This window comes from Silurus meridionalis, chromosome 24, assembly GCF_014805685.1.
Source record: "Silurus meridionalis isolate SWU-2019-XX chromosome 24, ASM1480568v1, whole genome shotgun sequence".
NCBI lineage: Eukaryota > Metazoa > Chordata > Actinopteri > Siluriformes > Siluridae > Silurus > Silurus meridionalis.
The window spans coordinates 1,766,874-1,792,541 of NC_060907.1; the positions used below are offsets into that span (position 1 = coordinate 1,766,874).

General features: G+C 40.5%; 2 protein-coding genes across 11 annotated transcripts in view; both read left to right on the plus strand.

The window, feature by feature from the left end:
* LOC124378402 (CMRF35-like molecule 5) overlaps positions 1–25,668 on the plus strand; it is a 129,226-nt gene that overhangs the window by 21,139 nt on the left and 82,419 nt on the right. The gene's annotated exons all lie outside the window — the stretch shown is intronic.
* The window catches only part of LOC124378344 (polymeric immunoglobulin receptor-like), a 90,302-nt gene continuing 72,847 nt past the window's right edge, over positions 8,214–25,668 (plus strand). For 5 of the 9 annotated variants that reach the window (XR_006924207.1, XM_046837955.1, XM_046837953.1 and 2 more), the window contains exons 1-11: positions 8,214–8,323; positions 13,031–13,351; positions 13,708–13,812; positions 15,810–16,130; positions 16,488–16,556; positions 18,697–19,017; positions 19,375–19,443; positions 22,484–22,789; positions 22,928–22,978; positions 25,117–25,422; positions 25,561–25,611. Coding sequence is in view for 8 of the 9 variants with exons in the window: in XM_046837955.1 (XP_046693911.1) it covers positions 8,284–8,323; positions 13,031–13,351; positions 13,708–13,812; positions 15,810–16,130; positions 16,488–16,556; positions 18,697–19,017; positions 19,375–19,443; positions 22,484–22,789; positions 22,928–22,978; positions 25,117–25,422; positions 25,561–25,611 (1,960 nt within the window). In the remaining variant the exon portion in view is untranslated. The remainder of the gene's footprint in view (positions 8,324–13,030; positions 13,352–13,707; positions 13,813–15,809; positions 16,131–16,487; positions 16,557–18,696; positions 19,018–19,374; positions 19,444–22,483; positions 22,790–22,927; positions 22,979–25,116; positions 25,423–25,560; positions 25,612–25,668) is intronic. The other 4 variants (XM_046837954.1, XM_046837957.1, XM_046837960.1 and 1 more) reach the window with 4 other exon arrangements.

Consider the following 25,668-nt stretch of genomic DNA (forward strand, 5'->3'; position numbering starts at 1 on the left):
TTTATAATTCTGTGTAATACACAGTAGGTTTACTGGCTGCACAATTTTGTGTTATGTGCATTTGTCCTACACTGTCTTGTGTTGTCTTTTGCACTGTCTTGTGTTGCACTGTTTGCACCAGGTTGCACACGATGCACTTTATGTGGTGAGGACACTTACATTAATACTTACCTCTGTTATTTACTGTTATGTAGCTTTGTGTTGTTAAATGTAGCACCAGGGTTCTGGAGGAACGTTGTCTTATTTCACTGTGTACAGCGTCAGATATATATGGTTGAAATGACAATACAAGCTTCTTGAATTGACCTGATAATTTTCTCCAATTTTCTGGGAAGATGTTCCACTAAATTTAAAGTGTGCTTATGGATATTTGTGTTCATCAGCCACAAGGGTGTTGGTAAAGGCAGGTACTGATGTAGGTGAGAAGACCTGGGGTGCAGTCAGCATTCACATTCATCCTAAAGGTGTTCAGTAGGGTTGAGGTCAGTTCTCTATAGCAGGCCACTCAAGATCTTTCTGTCCAAACCATGTAAACCATATCTGACCATATCTGAAGCTGACTTTGTGCACAGGGCCACATGCTGGAGCAGGTTTCTGGAGGAACGTTGGCTCATTTTACTGTGTACAGCGTAAGATATATATGGTAAAAATGACAATAAAAGCTTCCTGATTCAGGCACTTTCTAAGGGGCTTTGCAGAGAAAATGTTGCTGCCTCTTTAATTACACAAATAGACACTGCACAGCCACCAAGACAGAGAACTGAGGAAGTGGCAGATGACTAACACAGCACTTGAAGAATGAAGATCCTACTGATTTTCAAATTTTGCCTGATTATAGGTAAGTTACAACATATTTATCATCAACATTAAAACTTTGCACTGATGAACTTTTATAGCTGGACAGAAGAGCTTTTATTGTGAGGTTTCAGGGTACAAAAATGATCTACAGGCTGCTTTCTTTAGTTATTTTCAAAACACAAAGAGGAAGTTATATTAAAACTGCATCAAGAATGTACATGTTCAAGTGAATTATACAGTAGAATATTTTCCCACCTCTACTTATGTTAATTGTTACATTCACTTAGGGGGGTTTTTGTATCAGTGTAGAGGGTGAGAAACTGACCATAAATTTACATTATGTGTTTAAAGGTCAGGGCTAATGCTTTATCAGAGCAGTCAGTCTGCAGTTTCATCATGTGCAAGATTATAAATTACTATAGTGTAAATGCAAAAAAAGTGTGTGCATGCATACATTTTGCAGTGCACAATGTAAACATGGTAGACATACATGTGCTAAGTGATGCAGAGGTAGATTGGGTCCATTTTATTATTGTATTTCTACAAGGGTGAATGTGCAAAGAATGCAGAAGTAGTCTATCGCCATGTTTACATGTGCACTTTTTGTCATTCCGAAAAATCATTCGATTGAAAGATTCGGTGGAGTGTTCACATGAGCTGTAACGGCAGTTCAGATAAGTACGTCTTTATTTGTTTCCCGAAGGTAATTTGTTGGCAGCATACAAGAATATCAAAACCTAGCCTTTAGGGTTGCATTCTTAGTGCCGGTCTCAAGGTCGGATAAATGGGAGGGTTGTGTTATAAAGGGCATCCAGCATAAAACATGTGCCAAATCAAATATACGGATCAGAAATCAGAATTTCATACCGGACCATTACATGTATCGTTAGCCAGCAGGGTACCAGTGGAAATTGCGCTACTGCTGGCCGAAGGAGGAGAAGGATAGGAGGAAGATGTCTACAAAGACAGCAGGGAAAGGAGAAGTGGAGGAGAGTGGAGGTTCGGGTTGGTACTTTATATGTTGGTACTATGACTGGTAAAGGGAGAGAGCGAGCTGATATGATGGAAAAGGGGAAAAGTAGATATGTTATGTTCAGGAGACCAAGAGGAAAGGGAGTAAGGCCAGAAACATTGGAGGTGGATTTTAAACTGTTCTATCATGGTGTGAATGTAAAGAGAAATGATGTAGGGGTGATTCTGAAGGAAGAGTACAGTAAGAGTGTAGTGGAGGTGAAGAGAGTTTCTGATAGGGTGATGAACATGAAACTGGAATTTGAAGAGGTGATTTCATCAGTGCTTATGCTCCACAAGGTGAAGGAAACAGAGGTGATGAGGAGGTGATGGGTAAGTATGGTCTTAAGGAGAGAAATGTGGAAGGGCAGATGGTGGTAGATTTTGCTAAAAGGATGGAAATGGCAATGGTAAATACTTATTTTAAGAAGAAGGAGGATCATAGGGTGACATAAGAGTGGAGGAAGGTGCACACAGGTGAACAGTGTTTTATGTAGGAGATGCAACCTGAAGGAGATTGGAGACTGTAAGGTGTTGGCAGGGGACAGTGTAGATAGACAGCATCGGATGGTGGTCTGTAGGATGGTTTTGGAAGTAAAGAAGAAGAGGAGGAGAGTGAGGACTAAAGAATAATAAGATGGTGGAAATTGAAGGAGGAAGACTGTAGTGTGAGGTTTAGGGAAGAGGTCAGACAGGGGCTTGGTGGTGGTGAAGAGGTGCTGGATGATCGGGCAACTACTGCAAAATTGACAAGGGAGACAGCTAGAAAGGTACTTGGTGTGACATCTGGAAATAGAAAGAAAGACAGAAACGTTGGTGGAATGAGGAAGTGTAGGAGAGCATAATGAGGTTGGAAAACAGAATTTTGATCGACAGATAGATGAGAAAAATAGGCAGGAGTACAAGGTGATGAGACAGCAGGTGAAGAGGGATGTATGCAAGCCAAGGAAAAGGCATAAGAGAAGGTGTAGGAGAAGTTGGACACGAAGGAAGGAGAAAAGGGTTTATACCGAGCAATAAAGAATGGAGATAGTAATGTGTTGACTAGTGAGGAGAGTGTGTTGAGAAGAGAGAATATTTTGAGGAGCTGATAAACAAGGAAAATGAGAAAGAAAGGAGGTTGGATGGTGTGGAGATGGTAAAGCAGAAAGTGGATAGGATTAGTAAGGAGCAAGTAAAAGCAGCATTTAGGAGGATGAAGAGTGGAAAGTTGTTAGGACCAGATGACATACTAGTAGAAGCGTGATGTTTGAGAGAGATGCAGTGGAGGTTCAAACCAGGTAGCATACCAAGATTTTGGAAGGTGAGAGGATGCCTGATGAATGGAGAAGGAGTGCGCTGGTACCGATCTTTAAGTATAAGGGAGATGTGCAGACCTGTAGTAACAAGGAAGTACAAGGGAATAAAGTTGATCAGTCGCACCATGAAGTTATAGGAAAGAGTAGTGGAAGCCAGGCTGAGAGAAAAGGTGACCATATGTGAGCAATAGTATCGATTCATGCCGAGGAAGAGCCTAACCCCAACCCTAACCCGTCTCGCATTATTTGCTTTGAGAATGTAGATGGAGAAGTATAGAGAAGGTCAGAAGGAGTTGCATTGTGGGTTTTTGTAGATTTAGAAAAAGGGTACGACTGGGTGGAGAGAGAAGTTGTGGTACTGTATGAGGAAGTGTGTGGTGTGTCATAAGTATGTGAGGGTGGTGCAGGACATGTATGAGGACAGTATGACAGCAGTGAGGTGTGCAGTAGGAACGACAGACTGGTTTAGGGTGGAGGTTGGACTGCATCAAGGATTGGCTCTGAGCCCTTTCCTATTTGCAGTGGTGATGGACAGGTTGACGGATGAGGTCAGACAGGAGTCTGCGAGAAAGTATGTTAGAGAAGTAAAGAAAAGAGTGCAGGCAGGGTGGAGTGGGTGGAGAAGAGTGACAGGAGTGATTTCTGATAGTAGGGTATCTGCAAGAATGAAAGGGAAAGTTTATAGGACTGTGGTGAGACCTGCGATGTTGTATGGATTAGAGACAGTGGCATTGAGTAAAAGACAGGAGGTGGAGCTGGAGTTAGCAGAGCTGAACATGCACATGAAAGTTTTATCCACATTAAATGTCCTTAGTTTCTGCAAACAATATAGTCTTTTCTGCCCCTCTTACACAAATCAACAGTATTTAGAGTACAATTTATTATCCAGGCCAGTACCCAAATATTTGTACATTTCAACATTCTCAATACCCACTCCATAAATGCATGTTTGCTGAATAGATTTCCTCTAAGAGTTAAAATCAAGTCATCTTCTTGGATGGACATTACATTAAAAAAAGCATTCTGACACTGAATAATAAAATATTCACCCCAGGACCATGTACAGAGTCCTCCTTACTTTGTAAACTAACAATTATCAGCATTTTTTTTAACTACTCTTACAATCATTTGTGTACAAAATAAATAACAAAGGAGAAAGGACACCTTGTGGTGACCCAGTAAATGACACCAATCATTCAGTCATTTACCTTAACTCTCTGTGTTCTCTGTACAAGGGCAGCTAAAACCTATCCAAGTGCTGAAGTATTAAGTGTAAAAGAGTTACTACTGCATCCTCTACACCTCACTTAGACCTATATGCAAATTTAATTGTTTCTAGAGATCTCTGAATGATTGCATAATTTCTCTCTTTACTATTTTTTTTTAATAATTCATAACTACAAGTGTAAGTGTCACAGGTCTAAAGTCATCTAGTGTCTATACAGAAAAAAATGTGCATGGAATCACTGTAGACTGCTTTTAATGTGCAGGTATGTTTTATTGTTGAAGAGACAGAGCAAAAATATTATAAAATATTAGTCATAATTGATCGACTATATTCTGAAGAGATCTATCCTTTATATTATCGGGCCCAGGTGCCTTCCTGAATTTACATTGTTTAAAGTCTGTTCACATCACCCACATTAAAAACACAATCATGCTCTCGGCTTATTCTACATTCATTTTTCAAACCCTCGATTATTGGAATCAAATAGTAAATAAAAATTATCAAAGGCCTGTGACAAAACTGCATCTGAACTGAATCCATTAAACAAATTTTATTATTCCTATTCTTACTATCCTGACCTGTTATTAAGTGCATCCCTCCCAAACGAAATGTCTCTAAGTTACATATGTAACCCTGGTTCCCAAAGGGAATGAGACCCTGCGTCAACAATGCTTCGCGAACAATTATGCGTGACCACACTCTAAATCATATGTGTAATCTGTCCAACGGAAGCGCATGATGTCACTGGCGGTGTGACGTAGTAAGCTACCAAAGCACATGTGGTGAGAGGGAAGGAAGTGCTCACAGCGATGCAGGCAGTGTAGCCCTGAGATGCAGCGTCTCGTTCCCTTGGTGATCCAGGGCTAAATACGTTACTTAGAAACGTTTCCCTGTAGGGTTTCCCATCGAGCTGCATTAACATTGCCTTGGGAATAAGAGTACAACACTGCCAAACTGATGAATACCTGCCTAGCATGGATGGGCACAGCTAGGTTGAAGGACTAAGGGGCCAGGAGTGGCACTAAGGTCAAGGCTGTAAGACTGAACCTCACAATGAGACCTTGTACCTGGCTGGGGTTGCACCCGCCAAGCAAACCTGTTAGAGCGGAAAGGGAGAAATTGCTGGAAAGCCGCAGTCTTTTGGCCTCCTGGAATCTGTCAACGACATCATTGCCGAACAGGCCAGTTGGCATGACATCCAGGAAAAGGCTCTGTGCCTGTCACTGAGATCAGAGAGAGTCAACCACAAGTGCACTTAACAACATCTTGAATCACTACCTCCAAAAGTTCCTTAAACTGGTTTAGCTGCCGAGTCAAGTCCACAGTAACTTTAAGTAAAATTTTATATAATTATAAATTGTGTATTGATTTTTCAAATTGTATACATATGGACAAATCTGTGGATTTTCCTATATATGTTGCTATAATGATGAAAATGACAGTGATCTTGAAAGTATTCACAGCGCTTCACTTTTTCCACATCTTGTTACAGCTTTATTCCAAAAATGAATACAATTTATTATTTTACTGAGAATTTGTCAAGTAATACCCCATAATGACAATGTAAAATGTTCTTTGCAAATTTATTACAAATAAAAAAAAATTGAAATAAAGAACATGTACAGTACATAAGTATTCATAGCCTTTGTTCAGTACTTTGTTGAAGCTCATTTGGTACAAATTACAGCCTCAAGTCTTTTTCAGTATGATGCTATATGCTGCCACCACCATGCTTTACTGTAGGGATGGTATTGGCCAGGTGATAAGCAGTGCCTGGTTTTCCTACAGACATCTTTGTTTCATCAGACTAGAGAATTTCGTTTCTCATGGTCTGAAAATCCTTCAGGTGCCTTTTGGCAAACTCCAAGCAGGCTGTCATGTGCCTTATATTAAAGAGTGGTTTCCGTCTGGCCACTATATCATACACCATTATTGGTGAGTGCAGGTGCATTGTGCACAGTGTGCAAAAATCATCCAGAGAAGATGCAGGTGCACCATGCACTGTGCAGAATTCAGTCAGAAGTCATGTATGGAACATATTAGAAAATGTCAGACACAGATATTGATACACATCTGCTGCCTATGTGGGTAAACACCTTGGTTATGTGAAGAAAACAGAGAGACCGCATGACATCTTGCATAATACGGTGCATAAAGTTCACTTATGAAATTTAGCTTATGTCAGCTTCAGCTATTAGTAGTATAGGCTAAAATCTTCTACTTCTTCTTCCTCTTTCGGCTGCTCCCATTAGGAGTCTCCATGGCGGATCATAAGTCTCCATACCGCCCTGTCCTTTACATCTGCCTCTTTCACGCCAACCACCTGCATTTCTTCCCTCACCACATCCATAAACCTCCCCCTTGGTCTTCCTCTTTACCTCCTTCCTGGTGGCTACATCTTCAGAATTCTCCTACTGATATACTCCATGTCCCTCCTCTGCACATGTCCAAACCATCTCAATCGATCCTTCCTCACCTTGTCTCCAAAACATCCTACATGTGCTGTCACTCTAATTAACTCGTTTCTAATCCTGTCTATCGTCATCGTTCATTGACTCATAGATTTTTTCCCACTTCAGCTGTAAATAGACAGCACCTGGTCACTGGGAGGAGGGGTGGTCTTGCTTGCCTCCATCATTGTTCTGCATCTTAAATTGGGCATAGAAGTCATCCAGCGCATCTAGGAGGGAGGCGTCACGGTCACAAGCAGGCGAAGTTGTCTTAGTAGTTTGTGATCCTCCCTAAATACAGCAGCAAATATTGAAGGGACTAACAACCAGTGTGGACTTTGCTCATCCATTCATACATCAGTAGTGGATGGCAGACCTGCTGAACATGAATTGCTATAAATGACTCAGCATTATGCTTTACCACCTAAATTTAGGAAGCTAAATTGCAAGACTCTTTTGGATGTTTATGCATTGTTTGTTCTGCATGACTTTATTAAATGTACCTTTGGAAGTCACCTCCTAGGTCACGACCTTGGATTTGCAGTATAGATGCTTTGCACATTGCATGAGTGTCAACATTACAGTCCAACCTCATTCCCAATTAGCCTAGCTGGGTGAAATGTTACATATACGTATGTTACATCATAAAGATGGTGTGTGCTTTTTGAGCATCGCATTCCATATTTAGTCGCAATATGCTTTTATAATTCTGTGTAATACACAGTAGGTTTACTGGCTGCACAATTTTGTGTTATGTGCATTTGTCCTACACTGTCTTGTGTTGTCTTTTGCACTGTCTTGTGTTGCACTGTTTGCACCAGGTTGCACACGATGCACTTTATGTGGTGAGGACACTTACATTAATACTTACCTCTGTTATTTACTGTTATGTAGCTTTGTGTTGTTAAATGTAGCACCAGGGTTCTGGAGGAACGTTGTCTTATTTCACTGTGTACAGCGTCAGATATATATGGTTGAAATGACAATACAAGCTTCTTGAATTGACCTGATAATTTTCTCCAATTTTCTGGGAAGATGTTCCACTAAATTTAAAGTGTGCTTATGGATATTTGTGTTCATCAGCCACAAGGGTGTTGGTAAAGGCAGGTACTGATGTAGGTGAGAAGACCTGGGGTGCAGTCAGCATTCACATTCATCCTAAAGGTGTTCAGTAGGGTTGAGGTCAGTTCTCTATAGCAGGCCACTCAAGATCTTTCTGTCCAAACCATGTAAACCATATCTGACCATATCTGAAGCTGACTTTGTGCACAGGGCCACATGCTGGAGCAGGTTTCTGGAGGAACGTTGGCTCATTTTACTGTGTACAGCGTAAGATATATATGGTAAAAATGACAATAAAAGCTTCCTGATTCAGGCACTTTCTAAGGGGCTTTGCAGAGAAAATGTTGCTGCCTCTTTAATTACACAAATAGACACTGCACAGCCACCAAGACAGAGAACTGAGGAAGTGGCAGATGACTAACACAGCACTTGAAGAATGAAGATCCTACTGATTTTCAAATTTTGCCTGATTATAGGTAAGTTACAACATATTTATCATCAACATTAAAACTTTGCACTGATGAACTTTTATAGCTGGACAGAAGAGCTTTTATTGTGAGGTTTCAGGGTACAAAAATGATCTACAGGCTGCTTTCTTTAGTTATTTTCAAAACACAAAGAGGAAGTTATATTAAAACTGCATCAAGAATGTACATGTTCAAGTGAATTATACAGTAGAATATTTTCCCACCTCTACTTATGTTAATTGTTACATTCACTTAGGGGGGTTTTTGTATCAGTGTAGAGGGTGAGAAACTGACCATAAATTTACATTATGTGTTTAAAGGTCAGGGCTAATGCTTTATCAGAGCAGTCAGTCTGCAGTTTCATCATGTGCAAGATTATAAATTACTATAGTGTAAATGCAAAAAAAGTGTGTGCATGCATACATTTTGCAGTGCACAATGTAAACATGGTAGACATACATGTGCTAAGTGATGCAGAGGTAGATTGGGTCCATTTTATTATTGTATTTCTACAAGGGTGAATGTGCAAAGAATGCAGAAGTAGTCTATCGCCATGTTTACATGTGCACTTTTTTTCATTCCAAAAAAAATCATTCCGATTGAAAGATTCGGTGGAGTGTTCACATGAGCTGTAACGGCAGTTCAGATAAGTACGTCTTTATTTGTTTCCCGAAGGTAATTTGTTGGCAGCATACAAGAATATCAAAACCTAGCCTTTAGGGTTGCATTCTTAGTGCCGGTCTCAAGGTCGGATAAATGGGGAGGGTTGTGTTATAAAGGGCATCCAGCATAAAACATGTGCCAAATCAAATATACGGATCAGAAATCAGAATTTCATACCGGACCATTACATGTATCGTTAGCCAGCAGGGTACCAGTGGAAATTGCGCTACTGCTGGCCGAAGGAGGAGAAGGATAGGAGGAAGATGTCTACAAAGACAGCAGGGAAAGGAGAAGTGGAGGAGAGTGGAGGTTCGGGTTGGTACTTTATATGTTGGTACTATGACTGGTAAAGGGAGAGAGCGAGCTGATATGATGGAAAAGGGGAAAAGTAGATATGTTATGTTCAGGAGACCAAGAGGAAAGGGAGTAAGGCCAGAAACATTGGAGGTGGATTTTAAACTGTTCTATCATGGTGTGAATGTAAAGAGAAATGATGTAGGGGTGATTCTGAAGGAAGAGTACAGTAAGAGTGTAGTGGAGGTGAAGAGAGTTTCTGATAGGGTGATGAACATGAAACTGGAATTTGAAGAGGTGATTTCATCAGTGCTTATGCTCCACAAGGTGAAGGAAACAGAGGTGATGAGGAGGTGATGGGTAAGTATGGTCTTAAGGAGAGAAATGTGGAAGGGCAGATGGTGGTAGATTTTGCTAAAAGGATGGAAATGGCAATGGTAAATACTTATTTTAAGAAGAAGGAGGATCATAGGGTGACATAAGAGTGGAGGAAGGTGCACACAGGTGAACAGTGTTTTATGTAGGAGATGCAACCTGAAGGAGATTGGAGACTGTAAGGTGTTGGCAGGGGACAGTGTAGATAGACAGCATCGGATGGTGGTCTGTAGGATGGTTTTGGAAGTAAAGAAGAAGAGGAGGAGAGTGAGGACTAAAAGAATAATAAGATGGTGGAAATTGAAGGAGGTTGGACTGCATCAAGGATTGGCTCTGAGCCCTTTCCTATTTGCAGTGGTGATGGACAGGTTGACGGATGAGGTCAGACAGGAGTCTGCGTAGAAAGTGTGTTAGAGAAGTAAAGAAAAGAGTGCAGGCAGGGTGGAGTGGGTGGAGAAGAGTGACAGGAGTGATTTCTGATAGTAGGGTATCTGCAAGAATGAAAGGGAAAGTTTATAGGACTGTGGTGAGACCTGCGATGTTGTATGGATTAGAGACAGTGGCATTGAGTAAAAGACAGGAGGTGGAGCTGGAGTTAGCAGAGCTGAACATGCACATGAAAGTTTTATCCACATTAAATGTCCTTAGTTTCTGCAAACAATATAGTCTTTTCTGCCCCTCTTACACAAATCAACAGTATTTAGAGTACAATTTATTATCCAGGCCAGTACCCAAATATTTGTACATTTCAACATTCTCAATACCCACTCCATAAATGCATGTTTGCTGAATAGATTTCCTCTAAGAGTTAAAATCAAGTCATCTTCTTGGATGGACATTACATTAAAAAAAGCATTCTGACACTGAATAATAAAATATTCACCCCAGGACCATGTACAGAGTCCTCCTTACTTTGTAAACTAACAATTATCAGCATTTTTTTTTTTAACTACTCTTACAATCATTTGTGTACAAAATAAATAACAAAGGAGAAAGGACACCTTGTGGTGACCCAGTAAATGACACCAATCATTCAGTCATTTACCTTAACTCTCTGTGTTCTCTGTACAAGGGCAGCTAAAACCTATCCAAGTGCTGAAGTATTAAGTGTAAAAGAGTTACTACTGCATCCTCTACACCTCACTTAGACCTATATGCAAATTTAATTGTTTCTAGAGATCTCTGAATGATTGCATAATTTCTCTCTTTACTATTTTTTTTTAATAATTCATAACTACAAGTGTAAGTGTCACAGGTCTAAAGTCATCTAGTGTCTATACAGAAAAAAATGTGCATGGAATCACTGTAGACTGCTTTTAATGTGCAGGTATGTTTTATTGTTGAAGAGACAGAGCAAAAATATTATAAAATATTAGTCATAATTGATCGACTATATTCTGAAGAGATCTATCCTTTATATTATCGGGCCCAGGTGCCTTCCTGAATTTACATTGTTTAAAGTCTGTTCACATCACCCACATTAAAACACAATCATGCTCTCGGCTTATTCTACATTCATTTTTCAAACCCTCGATTATTGGAATCAAATAGTAAATAAAAATTATCAAAGGCCTGTGACAAAACTGCATCTGAACTGAATCCATTAAACAAATTTTATTATTCCTATTCTTACTATCCTGACCTGTTATTAAGTGCATCCCTCCCAAACGAAATGTCTCTAAGTTACATATGTAACCCTGGTTCCCAAAGGAATGAGACCCTGCGTCAACAATGCTTCATGAACAATTATGCGTGACCACACTCTAAATCATATGTGTAATCTGTCCAACGGAAGCGCATGATGTCACTGGCGGTGTGACGTAGTAAGCTACCAAAGCACATGTGGTGAGAGGAAGGAAGTGCTCACAGCGATGCAGGCAGTGTAGCCCTGAGATGCAGCGTCTCGTTCCTTGGTGATCCAGGGCTACACGTTACTTAGAAACGTTTCCTGTAGGGTTTCCCATCGAGCTGCATTAACATTGCCTTGGGAATAAGAGTACAACACTGCCAAACTGATGAATACCTGCCTAGCATGGATGGGCACAGCTAGGTTGAAGGACTAAGGGGCCAGGAGTGGCACTAAGGTCAAGGCTGTAAGACTGAACCTCACAATGAGACCTTGTACCTGGCTGGGGTTGCACCCGCCAAGCAAACCTGTTAGAGCGGAAAGGGAGAAATTGCTGGAAAGCCGCAGTCTTTTGGCCTCCTGGAATCTGTCAACGACATCATTGCCGAACAGGCCAGTTGGCATGACATCCAGGAAAAGGCTCTGTGCCTGTCACTGAGATCAGAGAGAGTCAACCACAAGTGCACTTAACAACATCTTGAATCACTACCTCCAAAAGTTCCTTAAACTGGTTTAGCTGCCGAGTCAAGTCCACAGGCTAATCCAGTACAGTGCCTCCTCTTGGAGGAAGAGAGGTGGAGCACAGAGTCCTCTCTGCAGAGGGAAGGAACCACCAAAGAGCTGGCTACCAAAACCTGAGGAAATGTGCTGGATCTCCTTATTAGATTCCCGATTCTCAAATTTTAACACAAGATCTTCCTTATAGGCTGCTTTTGCCTTCTTAATTTTACACTTTATTTCTTTTTTTAGCCTAATAATACAAAATACATTATGCAGATGCGCTGGGACACATCATCAGTGATGTATCCTGGGGTCATTGGGTGTTTCAGGTCTTTCAACATCAGACACCCTCATCCAGGCGATCCAGCCAGGGTTGATCAGACTTCAGCCTGTGTCCCAGTAGCAATTGGCCACGGTTCTGCCCTCTTAGCCTAAAATATTTTACTTTATCTCCCTTTCTAAAGGCCCAACTTCTTTTTGACAGAAGAATCTTGAGTGATTTTGTAACCCAAGGTTTGCTGTTTAAATATTTCCAGCACCACCACTTTCTTTTTTTTAGCAAAGCCAACATGGTGGTCCTCTTCAAGCAGGAGGGAATTTAGTGTTGTGCAGAAGTCACACTTCATATATCTGCAAAAGACATCAGCTTTGAGTAGGTTCTAAGTATCTGTCTAGGGATGTTGCCTGGGCTGGCTTATTTCCATAGTATTTTTTCCCAATAGTCTGCAGATGAAGCTTTGAATGGTGGGATCAGTGTGTTACAGAAGTTTAAGTTTTAGTTAGGAATTCTAAGAAAATTGGCAAAGAATAAATTGATCCCATGTGTGATGTGCTTTTGTCCTAATACACACCATTTTTTTAAAATGAATGAATTATGTTTATAATTTAAAGTATGTGTATTAGTTCTTTTATGCATTTGTTGTACCTGGATCCTCTGATTTTCTTCTGCTATTCCAGTATACCGATGTTCATTTTGGTCTTACATGTTGCACAATCATCCTGGATCACATTTCATTCCACTGTATTTCATTCTCCAGCTGGATCTGATGCTGTAACTACAGTAACTGGATACAGAGGAAGATCAGTTCAGATTAAATGTCACTATGAATCTGGATATGAAGAAAACAACAAGTATCTCTGCAGAGGTGAATGTCCCGGATGGCCTTCAATCAAAGACATTCCTGTTCAGTCTGGATCTCCTGCTGAAGACACCAGATTCTCTCTGTACGACGACACAACAGCCAAAATCTTCACCGTCACCATCACTGATCTGAGAGCAGAGGATGCAAACACTTACTGGTGTGTGGTACAGCAGAAAGGGCCTAACATTTACACAGAGCTTCAACTGCTGGTTGTTGGTGAGTGTTACACAGAGGAGAATAAAAGAAACAATACAATAATTCACTGATTATAAACACATTACAATTTAGAGATTATTAAAGCACAGTGTGCTTCATTTAAGTTGGTAACTTGTTCTCTAACTCTCTGAAAGTATAAATATGAGTGTAACTGAAGATCAATAAACTGTGAATTGAAGACAATTTGTGATATAAGATGGATTCACATTTATTTAAGTGCACATGAGAAAATCAGCCTTTTAAAAACAACTGGCCTGAAATTAATAAATAAGGTTTAGACTTTGGAACATAAACCTAGAAGCTGTGAACTATCTGGAGAGAAGAACCTTCATTGATCCTGTTTTCCATTCTCTTAGATGATTCCTCCAGCAGTTCTGTCTCAACTTCTACAAATACCACATACTCAGCTTCATCACATATCATGAGTCCATCAGTGCATACTGAGACACCTCCAGCTACAGGTAAGAATTTTTCCCCTGAGCTTTTCTTCACTACATTTCTGTCATGTCATTCATCATATATCACTTTTTTCAGTTACTGCATTAGAGAAGGTTTTTCTACTCTTACAATCATTTGTGTACAAAATTAATAACAAAGGAGAAAGGACACCTTTTGGTGAACCAGTAGAAGACACCAATCATTCAATCATTTACCTTAAATCTCTGTGTTCTCTGTACAAGAAAACACATTTATGCTCTTGATTTATTTTACATTCATTTTTCAAATCCTCAATTGTCAGTATCAAATATTAAATACAAAATTATTAAAGGCCTGTGACAACTGCATCTGAACTGAATCCATTAAAACTAATTTCATTATTCCTATTCCTACTATCCCGACCTGTTATTAAGTGCATCCCTTCCAAAGAGAACGTCTCTAAGTTACGTATGTAACCCTGGTTTCCTGAAAGGAATGAGACGCTGTGTCAGCAATGCTTTGGGAACACCTCTGCATGACCATGCTCTGAATCACATGTGTAATCTGTCCAATGAAAGCACATTATGTCACTGGCGGGGTGACGTAGCAACCAGGAAGCTACCAAAGCACATATAGACAGCACTAGCTTCAAAAAGGGAAGGAAGTGCTCGCATAGATGCAGGCAGTGTAACACCGAGATGCAGCGTCTCATTCCCTCGGTGAACCAGGGTTACATGCGTAACTTAGAGACGTTCCCCTTTAGAGTTTCCCCTCAAGCTGCATCATCAATGCTTTGGGCATGAGAGTACAACACCGCCAAACTGATGATTACCTGCCTAGCATGTATGAGCACAGCTAGGTTGAAGGATTAAGGGGACTAAGGGGCCTCCGACCTTAGGCACTAAGGTCAGAGGGGTGGACCAGCCTGTAGCGTCTTGAGAGAAACCCCAGCGGAAAAGGCCTTAGATTCCACCACACTTCGGGTCAAGTGAGCCCTGACAACGAAAGAAGCAGGGAGACCAAAGGACTCGTAAGAAGAGGAGATAGCATCCACCATTCACTGCTGAGGGCCTGCTTGTCTGCAGAAAGACCCCTCTTATAAGAGGGGAGAAGAAAAACAGTCTTGTCTGTGAGAAACTTCAAGGGTACCTCGTGCAGGGCTCAAAGGGAGGTTTGAACAGGACCTCCAAAACTGGATTCCATGAACGCTAGGCCAGATCCCATTAAAGCACTCTAGGTTGCACCTGAGGCCTCAGCCTCCAGGTACCGTGGAGGAAACATGTCATTTACAGGTTTTTTCCCATTGATCGATATGCCACAACAGCAGACACGTAAACCTGTAGCGGGGAGAGAGACAACCCTTTGGTGCTGTTCTTAAAAGAATTTGCTCACTTGACAAACAGGTAGTTAACTGAATATACCTGATGGTTCCGACAACATATAGTGAAAATGCGCCATTTTGCGGCATAAGACCTCCTTGTAGAGGGCGCTTTGGACTGGAGAACAACAAGGAGCTCCCAACATGGGCCCCTGAGACAGAAAAAAAGGTTTCTTCCATATGCTATGGCCAGTAAGGCTCGCTATGTGACCTTGATCATGCAGAGAAAAGCCCTATGTTTCTGAGCTACCACTGCAGTGTTTTCATCCAGTACAGTGCCCCCATCCCTCTTTTTGGAGGAAGAGAGGTGGAGCACTGCATCCTTTCTGCAGGGGGAAAAAACTACCAAAGAGTGGGCTTCCAAACTGTCAGAGAAGGTTCTGGATCTTCTTATTAGATTCCTTATTCTCAAATTTTAACACAAGATCTTCCTTATAGGCTGCTTTAGTCTTCTTAATTTCACACTTCTTCTTAATTTCACACATAATGAATGAAATGTGTTTATAGTTTAAAATATGTGTATTTGTTATTTTATGTATTTTGTTGTACCCGGATCTTCTGATACTCTTGTCAAATATTCCAGTATACTGATGTTCATTTTGGTCTTACATGTTGCACAATCATCCTGGGTCACATTTACTTCCACTGTATTTCATTCTCCAGCTGGATCTGATGCTGTAACTACAGTAACTGGATACAGAGGGAGATCAGTTCAGATTAAATGTCACTATGAATCTGGATATGAAAAGAACAACAAGTATCTCTGCAGAGGTGAATGTCCCAGATGGCCTGCAATCAAAGACATTCCTGTTCAGTCTGGATCTCCTGCTGAAGACACCAGATTCTCTCTGTATGACGACACAACAGCCAAAATCTTCACCATCACCATCACTGATCTGAGAGCAGAGGATGCAAACACTTACTGGTGTGTGGTACAGCAGAAAGGGCCTAATATTTACACAGAGCTTCAACTGCTGGTTGTTGGTGAGTGTTACACAGAGGAGATTAAAAGAATCTCACACAATAATTCACTGATTATAAACACATTACAATTTAGAGATTATTAAAGCACAGTGTGCTTTATTTAAGTTGGTAACTTGTTCTCTGACTCTCTGAAAGTATAAATATGAGTGTAACTGAAGATCAATAAAATGTGATTTGAATACACTTGGTGATATAAGATGGATTGGCATTTATTAAAAAGCACATGAGAAAATCATCCTTTTAAAAAAAACTGGCCTGAAATTAATAAATAAGGTTTAGACTTTGAAACATAAACCTAAAAGCTGTGAACTATCTGGAGAGAAGAACCTTCATTGATCCTGTTTTCTATTCTCTCAGATGATCCTGCCAGCAGTTCACCACATATCATGAATCCATCAATGATTACTGAGACACCTCCAGCTACAGGTAAAACTTTTCCCTGAGCTCTTCTTCACTACATTTCTGTCATGTCATTCATCATATATCACTTTTTCAGTTACTGCATTAGAGAGGGTTGAACACAAATCCGATAGTATGTAGACTTGCATCGACACTGTAAATCAGTCAGGTATATATATATATATATATATATATATATATATATATATATATATATATATATATATATATATATAAAAACACATCAGCACTCACCTATTGAGATAAGAAGAGAGATAGCATCCACAATCGTTCCCCTTTAAAATTTCCTCGAGCTGCATCATCAATGCTAAGTAATGGTTCCAAAACCATATAGTGAACAGGCACCATTTTGCGGTATACGACCTCCTTGTAGAGGGCGCTCTGGACTGGAGAGCAACAAGGAGCTTCCAACATGGGGCCCTGTGACAAAAAAGGTTTCTTCCAGTAAGGCCAGTAAGTCTTGCCACATGACCTTGATTATGCGGAGAAAAGCACTATGTTTCGGAGCTACCACTGCAGGGGTTTCATGTGCAGGAGGACAAGCGGTATCATGTTGGATGCAGCTGCCATCAGACACAGCAGTCTTTGAAACTGCTTCACAGTGAGTGACTGGCCGTTTTTCACTCTCTTGACGGTCGTGAGCATCGACTCGAACCGAGCAGGAGACAAATGCTCCTGCATTGCAGTCGTATCCCACATTACCCCTAGATAGGAGGTCCTCTGTACTGGTCTTAACCCAACTCTTTTATGTGGGTGAGAACGACATCTGCTCCAATTGAGCTAGTATCAACCAATTGTCGATGCAATTCAGTATGCTGATACCCTGGAGTATTCGAGGAGCAAGAGGAGCATCCACACACTTTGTGAAATGTACGATATGGAAGAATGCGTCCCTCAGATCTATCGTGACGGACCAACCCTTGGACCTGATTTGAGACATGACTTGTTTTAGCGTCATCATCTTGAAACTGAGCTTAATGGGTGAGCGGTTCAGCTGACACAGATATAAAATTGGACACAGCCCCCACGCTTTTTGGGACAACGAAGTACCAGCTGTAGAACCCAGACTCTCTGTTGTGGGAAGGGACCACCTCAATGCCCTACTTTCAGAAGAGAGTGTATACTGCTTGTTCTATTACCAGAGCCTGCTCTAGACCCACCAGAGGAAGAAACACCCAACTCAACCGAGGTGGAAGAGACCCGAACTGAATCTTGAACCCTCTTTCTACAGTGTGCAGGACCCAATAAGACACATGTGTCAGGAGTTTCTAAGCTGCCAGATAGTCTACAAAGGGAATCAGTCTCTTGAGACTGACCTCTGCCATCCCTGCAACAGCTTGAACATGAAGCTGTTCTGGAGGCCTCCTGGGAGGCAGCGGGCTCTCCTAAACTGCTACATTGCTGAGTGTAATCCGAGGGAGGCACTCGCTGGAGACCGCATTTTTAACTTCGATTTGGAATCCATAGATTCCCGCTCTGTCACTGAACCGCACAATGAGAACTTGTACCTGGCTGGGGTTGTGCCTGCCAAGCAAACCCATGAGAGCGGAGATGGAGTAATCGCTGGAAAGCCGCCAAAAGCTTTTTGGCCTCCTGGAATCTGTCAACGACAGTATCGCCAAACAGGCCAGTTGGCATGACAGAGCATCCAGGAGAAATCTCTGTCCCTGTCACTAAGATCAGAGAGAGTCAACCACAAGTGCACTTAGCAACATCTTGAGTCACAACCTCCAAAAGTTCCTCAAACCGGTTTAGCTGCCAAGGCAAGTCCACAGCCTCATCCAGTACAGTAATTGCACTGCATCCTTTCTGCAGGGGGAAAAAACTACCAAAGAGTGGGCTTCCAAACTGTCAGAGAAGGTTCTGGATCTTCTTATTAGATTCCTTATTCTCAAATTTTAACACAAGATCTTCCTTATAGGCTGCTTTAGTCTTCTTAATTTTACACTTCTTCTTAATTTCACACATAATGAATGAAATGTGTTTATAGTTTAAAATATGTGTATTTGTTATTTTATGTATTTTGTTGTACCCGGATCTTCTGATACTCTTGTCAAATATTCCAGTATACTGATGTTCATTTTGGTCTTACATGTTGCACAATCATCCTGGGTCACATTTACTTCCACTGTATTTCATTCTCCAGCTGGATCTGATGCTGTAACTACAGTAACTGGATACAGAGGGAGATCAGTTCAGATTAAATGTCACTATGAATCTGGATATGAAAAGAACAACAAGTATCTCTGCAGAGGTGAATGTCCCCCTTGGCCTGCAATCAAAGACATTCCTGTTCAGTCTGGATCTCCTGCTGAAGACACCAGATTCTCTCTGTATGACGACACAACAGCCAAAATCTTCACCATCACCATCACTGATCTGAGAGCAGAGGATGCAAACACTTACTGGTGTGTGGTACAGCAGAAAGGGCCTAATATTTACACAGAGCTTCAACTGCTGGTTGTTGGTGAGTGTTACACAGAGGAGATTAAAAGAATCTCACACAATAATTCACTGATTATAAACACATTACAATTTAGAGATTATTAAAGCACAGTGTGCTTTATTTAAGTTGGTAACTTGTTCTCTGACTCTCTGAAAGTATAAATATGAGTGTAACTGAAGATCAATAAAATGTGATTTGAATACACTTGGTGATATAAGATGGATTGGCATTTATTTAAGTGCACATGAGAAAATCAGCCTTTTAAAAACAACTGGCCTGAAATTAATAAATAAGGTTTAGACTTTGGAACATAAACCTAAAAGCTGTGAACTATCTGGAGAAAAGAACCTTCATTGATCCTGTTTTCTATTCTCTCAGATGATCCTGCCAGCAGTTCACCACATATCATGAATCCATCAATGATTACTGAGACACCTCCAGCTACAGGTAAAAACTTTTCCCCTGAGCTCTTCTTCACTACATTTCTGTCATGCCATTCATCATATATCACTTTTTTCAGTTACTGCATTAGAGAGGGTTGAACACAAATCCGATAGTATGTAGACTTGCATCGACACTGTAAATCAGTCAGGTATATATATATATATATATATATATATATATATATATATATATATATATATATATATATATATAAAAACACATCAGCACTCACCTATTGAGATAAGAAGAGGAGATAGCATCCACAATCGTTCCCCTTTAAAATTTCCCCTCGAGCTGCATCATCAATGCTAAGTAATGGTTCCAAAACCATATAGTGAACAGGCACCATTTTGCGGTATACGACCTCCTTGTAGAGGCGCTCTGGACTGAGAGCAACAAGGAGCTTCCAACATGGGGCCCTGTGACAAAAAAGGTTTCTTCCAGTAAGGCCAGTAAGTCTTGCCACATGACCTTGATTATGCGGAGAAAAGCACTATGTTTCGGAGCTACCACTGCAGGGGTTTCATGTGCAGGAGGACAAGCGGTATCATGTTGGATGCAGCTGCCATCAGACACAGCAGTCTTTGAAACTGCTTCACAGTGAGTGACTGGCCGTTTTTCACTCTCTTGACGGTCGTGAGCATCGACTCGAACCGAGCAGGAGACAAATGCTCCTGCATTGCAGTCGTATCCCACATTACCCCTAGATAGGAGGTCCTCTGTACTGGTCTTAACCCAACTCTTTTATGTGGGTGAGAACGACATCTGCTCCAATTGAGCTAGTATCAACCAATTGTCGATACAATTCAGTATGCTGATACCCTGGAGTATTCGAGGAGCAAGAGGAGCATCCACACACTTTGTGAAATGTACGTATATGGAAGAATGCGTCCCTCAGATCTATCGTGACGGACCAACCCTTGGACCTGATTTGAGACATGACTTGTTTTAGCGTCATCATCTTGAAACTGAGCTTAATGGGTGAGCGGTTCAGCTGACACAGATATAAAATTGGACACAGCCCCCACGCTTTTTGGGACAACGAAGTACCAGCTGTAGAACCCAGACTCTCTGTTGTGGAAAAGGGACCACCTCAATGCCCTACTTTCAGAAGAGAGTGTATACTGCTTGTTCTATTACCAGAGCCTGCTCTAGACCCACCAGAGGAAGAAACACCCAACTCAACCGAGGTGGAAGAGACCCGAACTGAATCTTGAACCCTCTTTCTACAGTGTGCAGGACCCAATAAGACACATGTGTCAGGAGTTTCTAAGCTGCCAGATAGTCTACAAAGGGAATCAGTCTCTTGAGACTGACCTCTGCCATCCCTGCAACAGCTTGAACATGAAGCTGTTCTGGAGGCCTCCTGGGAGGCAGCGGGCTCTCCTAAACTGCTACATTGCTGAGTGTAATCCGAGGGAGGCACTCGCTGGAGACCGCATTTTTAACTTCGATTTGGAATCCATAGATTCCCGCTCTGTCACTGAACCGCACAATGAGAACTTGTACCTGGCTGGGGTTGTGCCTGCCAAGCAAACCCATGAGAGCGGAGATGGAGTAATCGCTGGAAAGCCGCCAAAAGCCTTTTGGCCTCCTGGAATCTGTCAACGACAGTATCGCCAAACAGGCCAGTTGGCATGACAGGGCATCCAGGAGAAATCTCTGTCCCTGTCACTAAGATCAGAGAGAGTCAACCACAAGTGCACTTAGCAACATCTTGAGTCACAACCTCCAAAAGTTCCTCAAACCGGTTTAGCTGCCAAGGCAAGTCCACAGCCTCATCCAGTACAGTAAACCCCCAAATTGCTTTTCTTGGAGGAAGAGAGGTGGAGCACTGGGTCCTCCCCGCAGGGGTAGAAACTACCAAAGAGTGGGCTTCCAAACTGTGAGAGAAGTTTCTGGATCTTCTTATTAGATTCCTGATTCTCAAATTTTAGCACAAGATCTTCTTTATAGGCTGCTTTTGCCTTCTTGATTTCACACATTATTTATTTTTCTAAACTAGAATATTCTACTGTATCTCCCTTACTAAAGGCACTACTTCTTTCTGACAGACAAATATTGAGTGATTTTGTAACCCAAAGTTTGCTGTTGAAATATTTCCAAGCATTTGCCAGAATGATTGTATGAAGAGGAAATTTAGAAAAACTATTAAATTAAAGAAAGAATATCAATTGTTGAATCATTTTTTTCCAAAGTGATTTTGTTTGTGCTTAAAAGATGAAAAACCTTCCAAATCAAGATACCCCATTCCACAGTCTGCCTTACACTGTTGGGCTTATACAAATGTCAAAGAAACTCCAAGGAATACTGAATTTTTGTCGAGTCCTTAGCTGATTCAAACAAATATCAAAGTCAACAATACAATTATACTAATTTCCTTCATTAAGTTCCATTTCTATTTTCTTTATTTTTATTATTTTTTAAAAAAGAATAAAACAGCAAACAAACAAACCACCAGCACCACCACGTTCTGACTTGTGGAGTATTATACATGGCAGGGAATCCGTAACACGAGGGTAATCCATACGGTGAAAATAATCCATCCGATTGGAACAGGGAGCAGGACCCAGCGAGGAATGATGGAGATCAGGAATCTGAGAGATCACTAGCATGATTTTGTAGATCTGACAGGTAATGCGGAACAGGTTTCAGCGATTAGCGCTGTAAGCAGCTGAGGGAGAACCACGGAGAGGGCATGGCAGGAGGATCCCCAACACTTTAAATTGTGGGATCTGTGTGTTACACAAGTTTGAATCTTAGTTAGTAAGAAAATGTTAAAGAATAAATTAAACTCAAGGGTGATGTGCTTTTGTCCTAATACACACACATTTTTTTTTAATGAATGAAATGTGTTTATAGTTTAAAATATGTGTATTGGTTCTTTTATGTATTTTGTTGTACCTGGATCTTCTGATACTCTTGTCACAATGTTTGTACTTAAATATTCCAGTTTACTGATGTTCATTTTGGTCTTATATGTTGCACAATCATCCTGGATTACATTTCATTCCACTGTGTATATCTGATGCTGTAACTACAGTAACTGGATACAGAGGAAGATCAGTTCAGATTAAATGTCACTATGATTCTGGATATGAAGAAAACAACAAGTATCTCTGCAGAGGTGAATGTCCCCATTGGCCTAGAATCAAAGACATTCCTGTTCAGTCTAAATCTCCTGCTAAAGACACCAGATTCTCTCTGTATGACGACACAACAGCCAAAATCTTTACCATCACCATCACTGATCTGAGAGCAGAGGATGCAAAGACTTACTGGTGTGGGATCGAGCGGTCTGGGCCATTAAGAGATATTTACACAAAGCTTCAACTGCTGGTTAAAATGGGTGAGTTTTACACAGAGGATATTAAAATAATCTCACACAATAGTTTACTTCTTTATTATATTTTATTATAATGACTTTATTATATAGCTCTTCTTTATTATATTTCTGTCATGTCATTCATCATATCACTTTTTGCAGTTACTCCAACAGAGAAGGTTCACCACAAAACCACTGCTCGCTCATCCAATGGTATGTAGACCTGCATCCATACTGTAAATGAGTCATATTTTATATATATATACAGTAATTCCTGAACTATTAAACGCACCCAAATATAAGCCGCACCCACTGAATTTGACCAAGATTTTTATTTTGAACATGAATATGCCACACCTGTCTATACGCCGCAGGTTTCTACACTGAAACTAATGAACTTTACATAGGCTTTAACGAAAGACAGTGTCTGTTACACGGCTTGTATCTAAACAGTAGCCTACCAAGTTCACTGTCTTCTTTCTTCCTTTCACAACAATTTCACCACCGGTGAATCTTTTCTCCCGATGCCCTGCAGCTCAGAACACAGGTGAAGTGTGTTTTCATGCCCCGTTGTTTTCAGCGTGACGAATGATTCGCATTTCCTGTAGACAGTCCGAGTGAGCGGCAAGTCAAACGTCAGAGGAACATCATCCATATTTATGATGTGGTGCGGCCCGATTCAGTGGGAGCGCATCTGATTTAATATAAAGAGTTTCATTGGTTCACCTTAAACCGTTCGGCAATTTCATTGGTCTTATGTTATGGGGCTCAGTGTTTTTTTGGCTTGAAGTATGTGAAACCGGGAAAAACCCAGAAAAATCCATAAATCCATATATATATATATATATATATATATATATATATATATATATATATATATATATATATATATATATACAGTTGTGTTCAAAATTATTCAACCCCAATGCTGTAAATGGTTTTAGGAATTTAGTGTACATTTGTAATTGTATTCAGAATGAAATCCTACAAGGACTTCTTAAAGAACCATATGCAACTAAAATGACATCAATTAGTTTTGTAATACAGTAGTAAATGTTTCTTTTGTGAATTCTTCATTGACATAATTATTCAACCCCTTAAAGACTACCACTCTGAAGAACAGAGGTTCAATGAAGTGTTTTCAATCAGGTATTGAAAACACCTGTGGATATCAGGAGCAGCAATAAAGCCTAATAAGCACCAATTAGGCAGCTTTAAAATGACTGTGATACTCAGCTCCTTCTAGACATTTACTGGTGTGGTTACAAACATGGTGAGGTCAAGAGAATGGTCCAGGAAGACAAGAGAACAGGTGATTACTCTTCACAGGAAGGGCAATGGCTATAAGAAGATTGCAAAGATGTTAAACATACCAAGAGACACCATAGGAAGCATCACTCCAAGTCCACTAGAGCATGGTTGCAGATTAAAGGCTGGAACATTTTGAAGTGGCCATCGCAGTCACCAGACTTAAATCCGATTGAGAACCTCTGGTGGGACTTAAAGAAAGCAGTTGCAGTGCGCAAGCCTAAGAATGTGACTGAACTGGAGGCTTTTGCCCATGATGAATGGGTGAAGATACCCGTAGATCGCTGCAAGACACTTGTGTCAAGCTATGCTTCACGTTTAAAAGCTGTTATAACTGTAAAAGGATGTTGTACTAAGTACTAAGATTGAATGTCACTTGGGGGTTGAATAAAACTGATAATGATGTGAGATCAGAAAAGACATTTGTGGTTATTTCATTATAAATGTTATGTTATATTTGTCTGACCTACACGTGCCTCTTTGATTTAATTGTAAGCAGGATGACTGAATGATCATAATCAATGTCAAACCGACCAAAACAATCAATTTCAGTGGGGGTTAAATAATTTTGCATGAGGAATGATGGAGATCAGGAATCTGAGAGATCACTAGCATGATTTTGTAGATCTGACAGGTAATGCGGAACAGGTTTCAGCGATTAGCGCTGTAAGCAGCTGAGGGAGAACCACGGAGAGGGCATGGCAGGAGGATCCCCAACACTTTAAATTGTGGGATCTGTGTGTTACACAAGTTTGAATCTTAGTTAGTAAGAAAATGTTAAAGAATAAATTAAACTCAAGGGTGATGTGCTTTTGTCCTAATACACACACATTTTTTTTTAATGAATGAAATGTGTTTATAGTTTAAAATATGTGTATTGGTTCTTTTATGTATTTTGTTGTACCTGGATCTTCTGATACTCTTGTCACAATGTTTGTACTTAAATATTCCAGTTTACTGATGTTCATTTTGGTCTTATATGTTGCACAATCATCCTGGATTACATTTCATTCCACTGTGTATATCTGATGCTGTAACTACAGTAACTGGATACAGAGGAAGATCAGTTCAGATTAAATGTCACTATGATTCTGGATATGAAGAAAACAACAAGTATCTCTGCAGAGGTGAATGTCCCCATTGGCCTAGAATCAAAGACATTCCTGTTCAGTCTAAATCTCCTGCTAAAGACACCAGATTCTCTCTGTATGACGACACAACAGCCAAAATCTTTACCATCACCATCACTGATCTGAGAGCAGAGGATGCAAAGACTTACTGGTGTGGGATCGAGCGGTCTGGGCCATTAAGAGATATTTACACAAAGCTTCAACTGCTGGTTAAAATGGGTGAGTTTTACACAGAGGATATTAAAATAATCTCACACAATAGTTTACTTCTTTATTATATTTTATTATAATGACTTTATTATATAGCTCTTCTTTATTATATTTCTGTCATGTCATTCATCATATCACTTTTTGCAGTTACTCCAACAGAGAAGGTTCACCACAAAACCACTGCTCGCTCATCCAATGGTATGTAGACCTGCATCCATACTGTAAATGAGTCATATTTTATATATATATACAGTA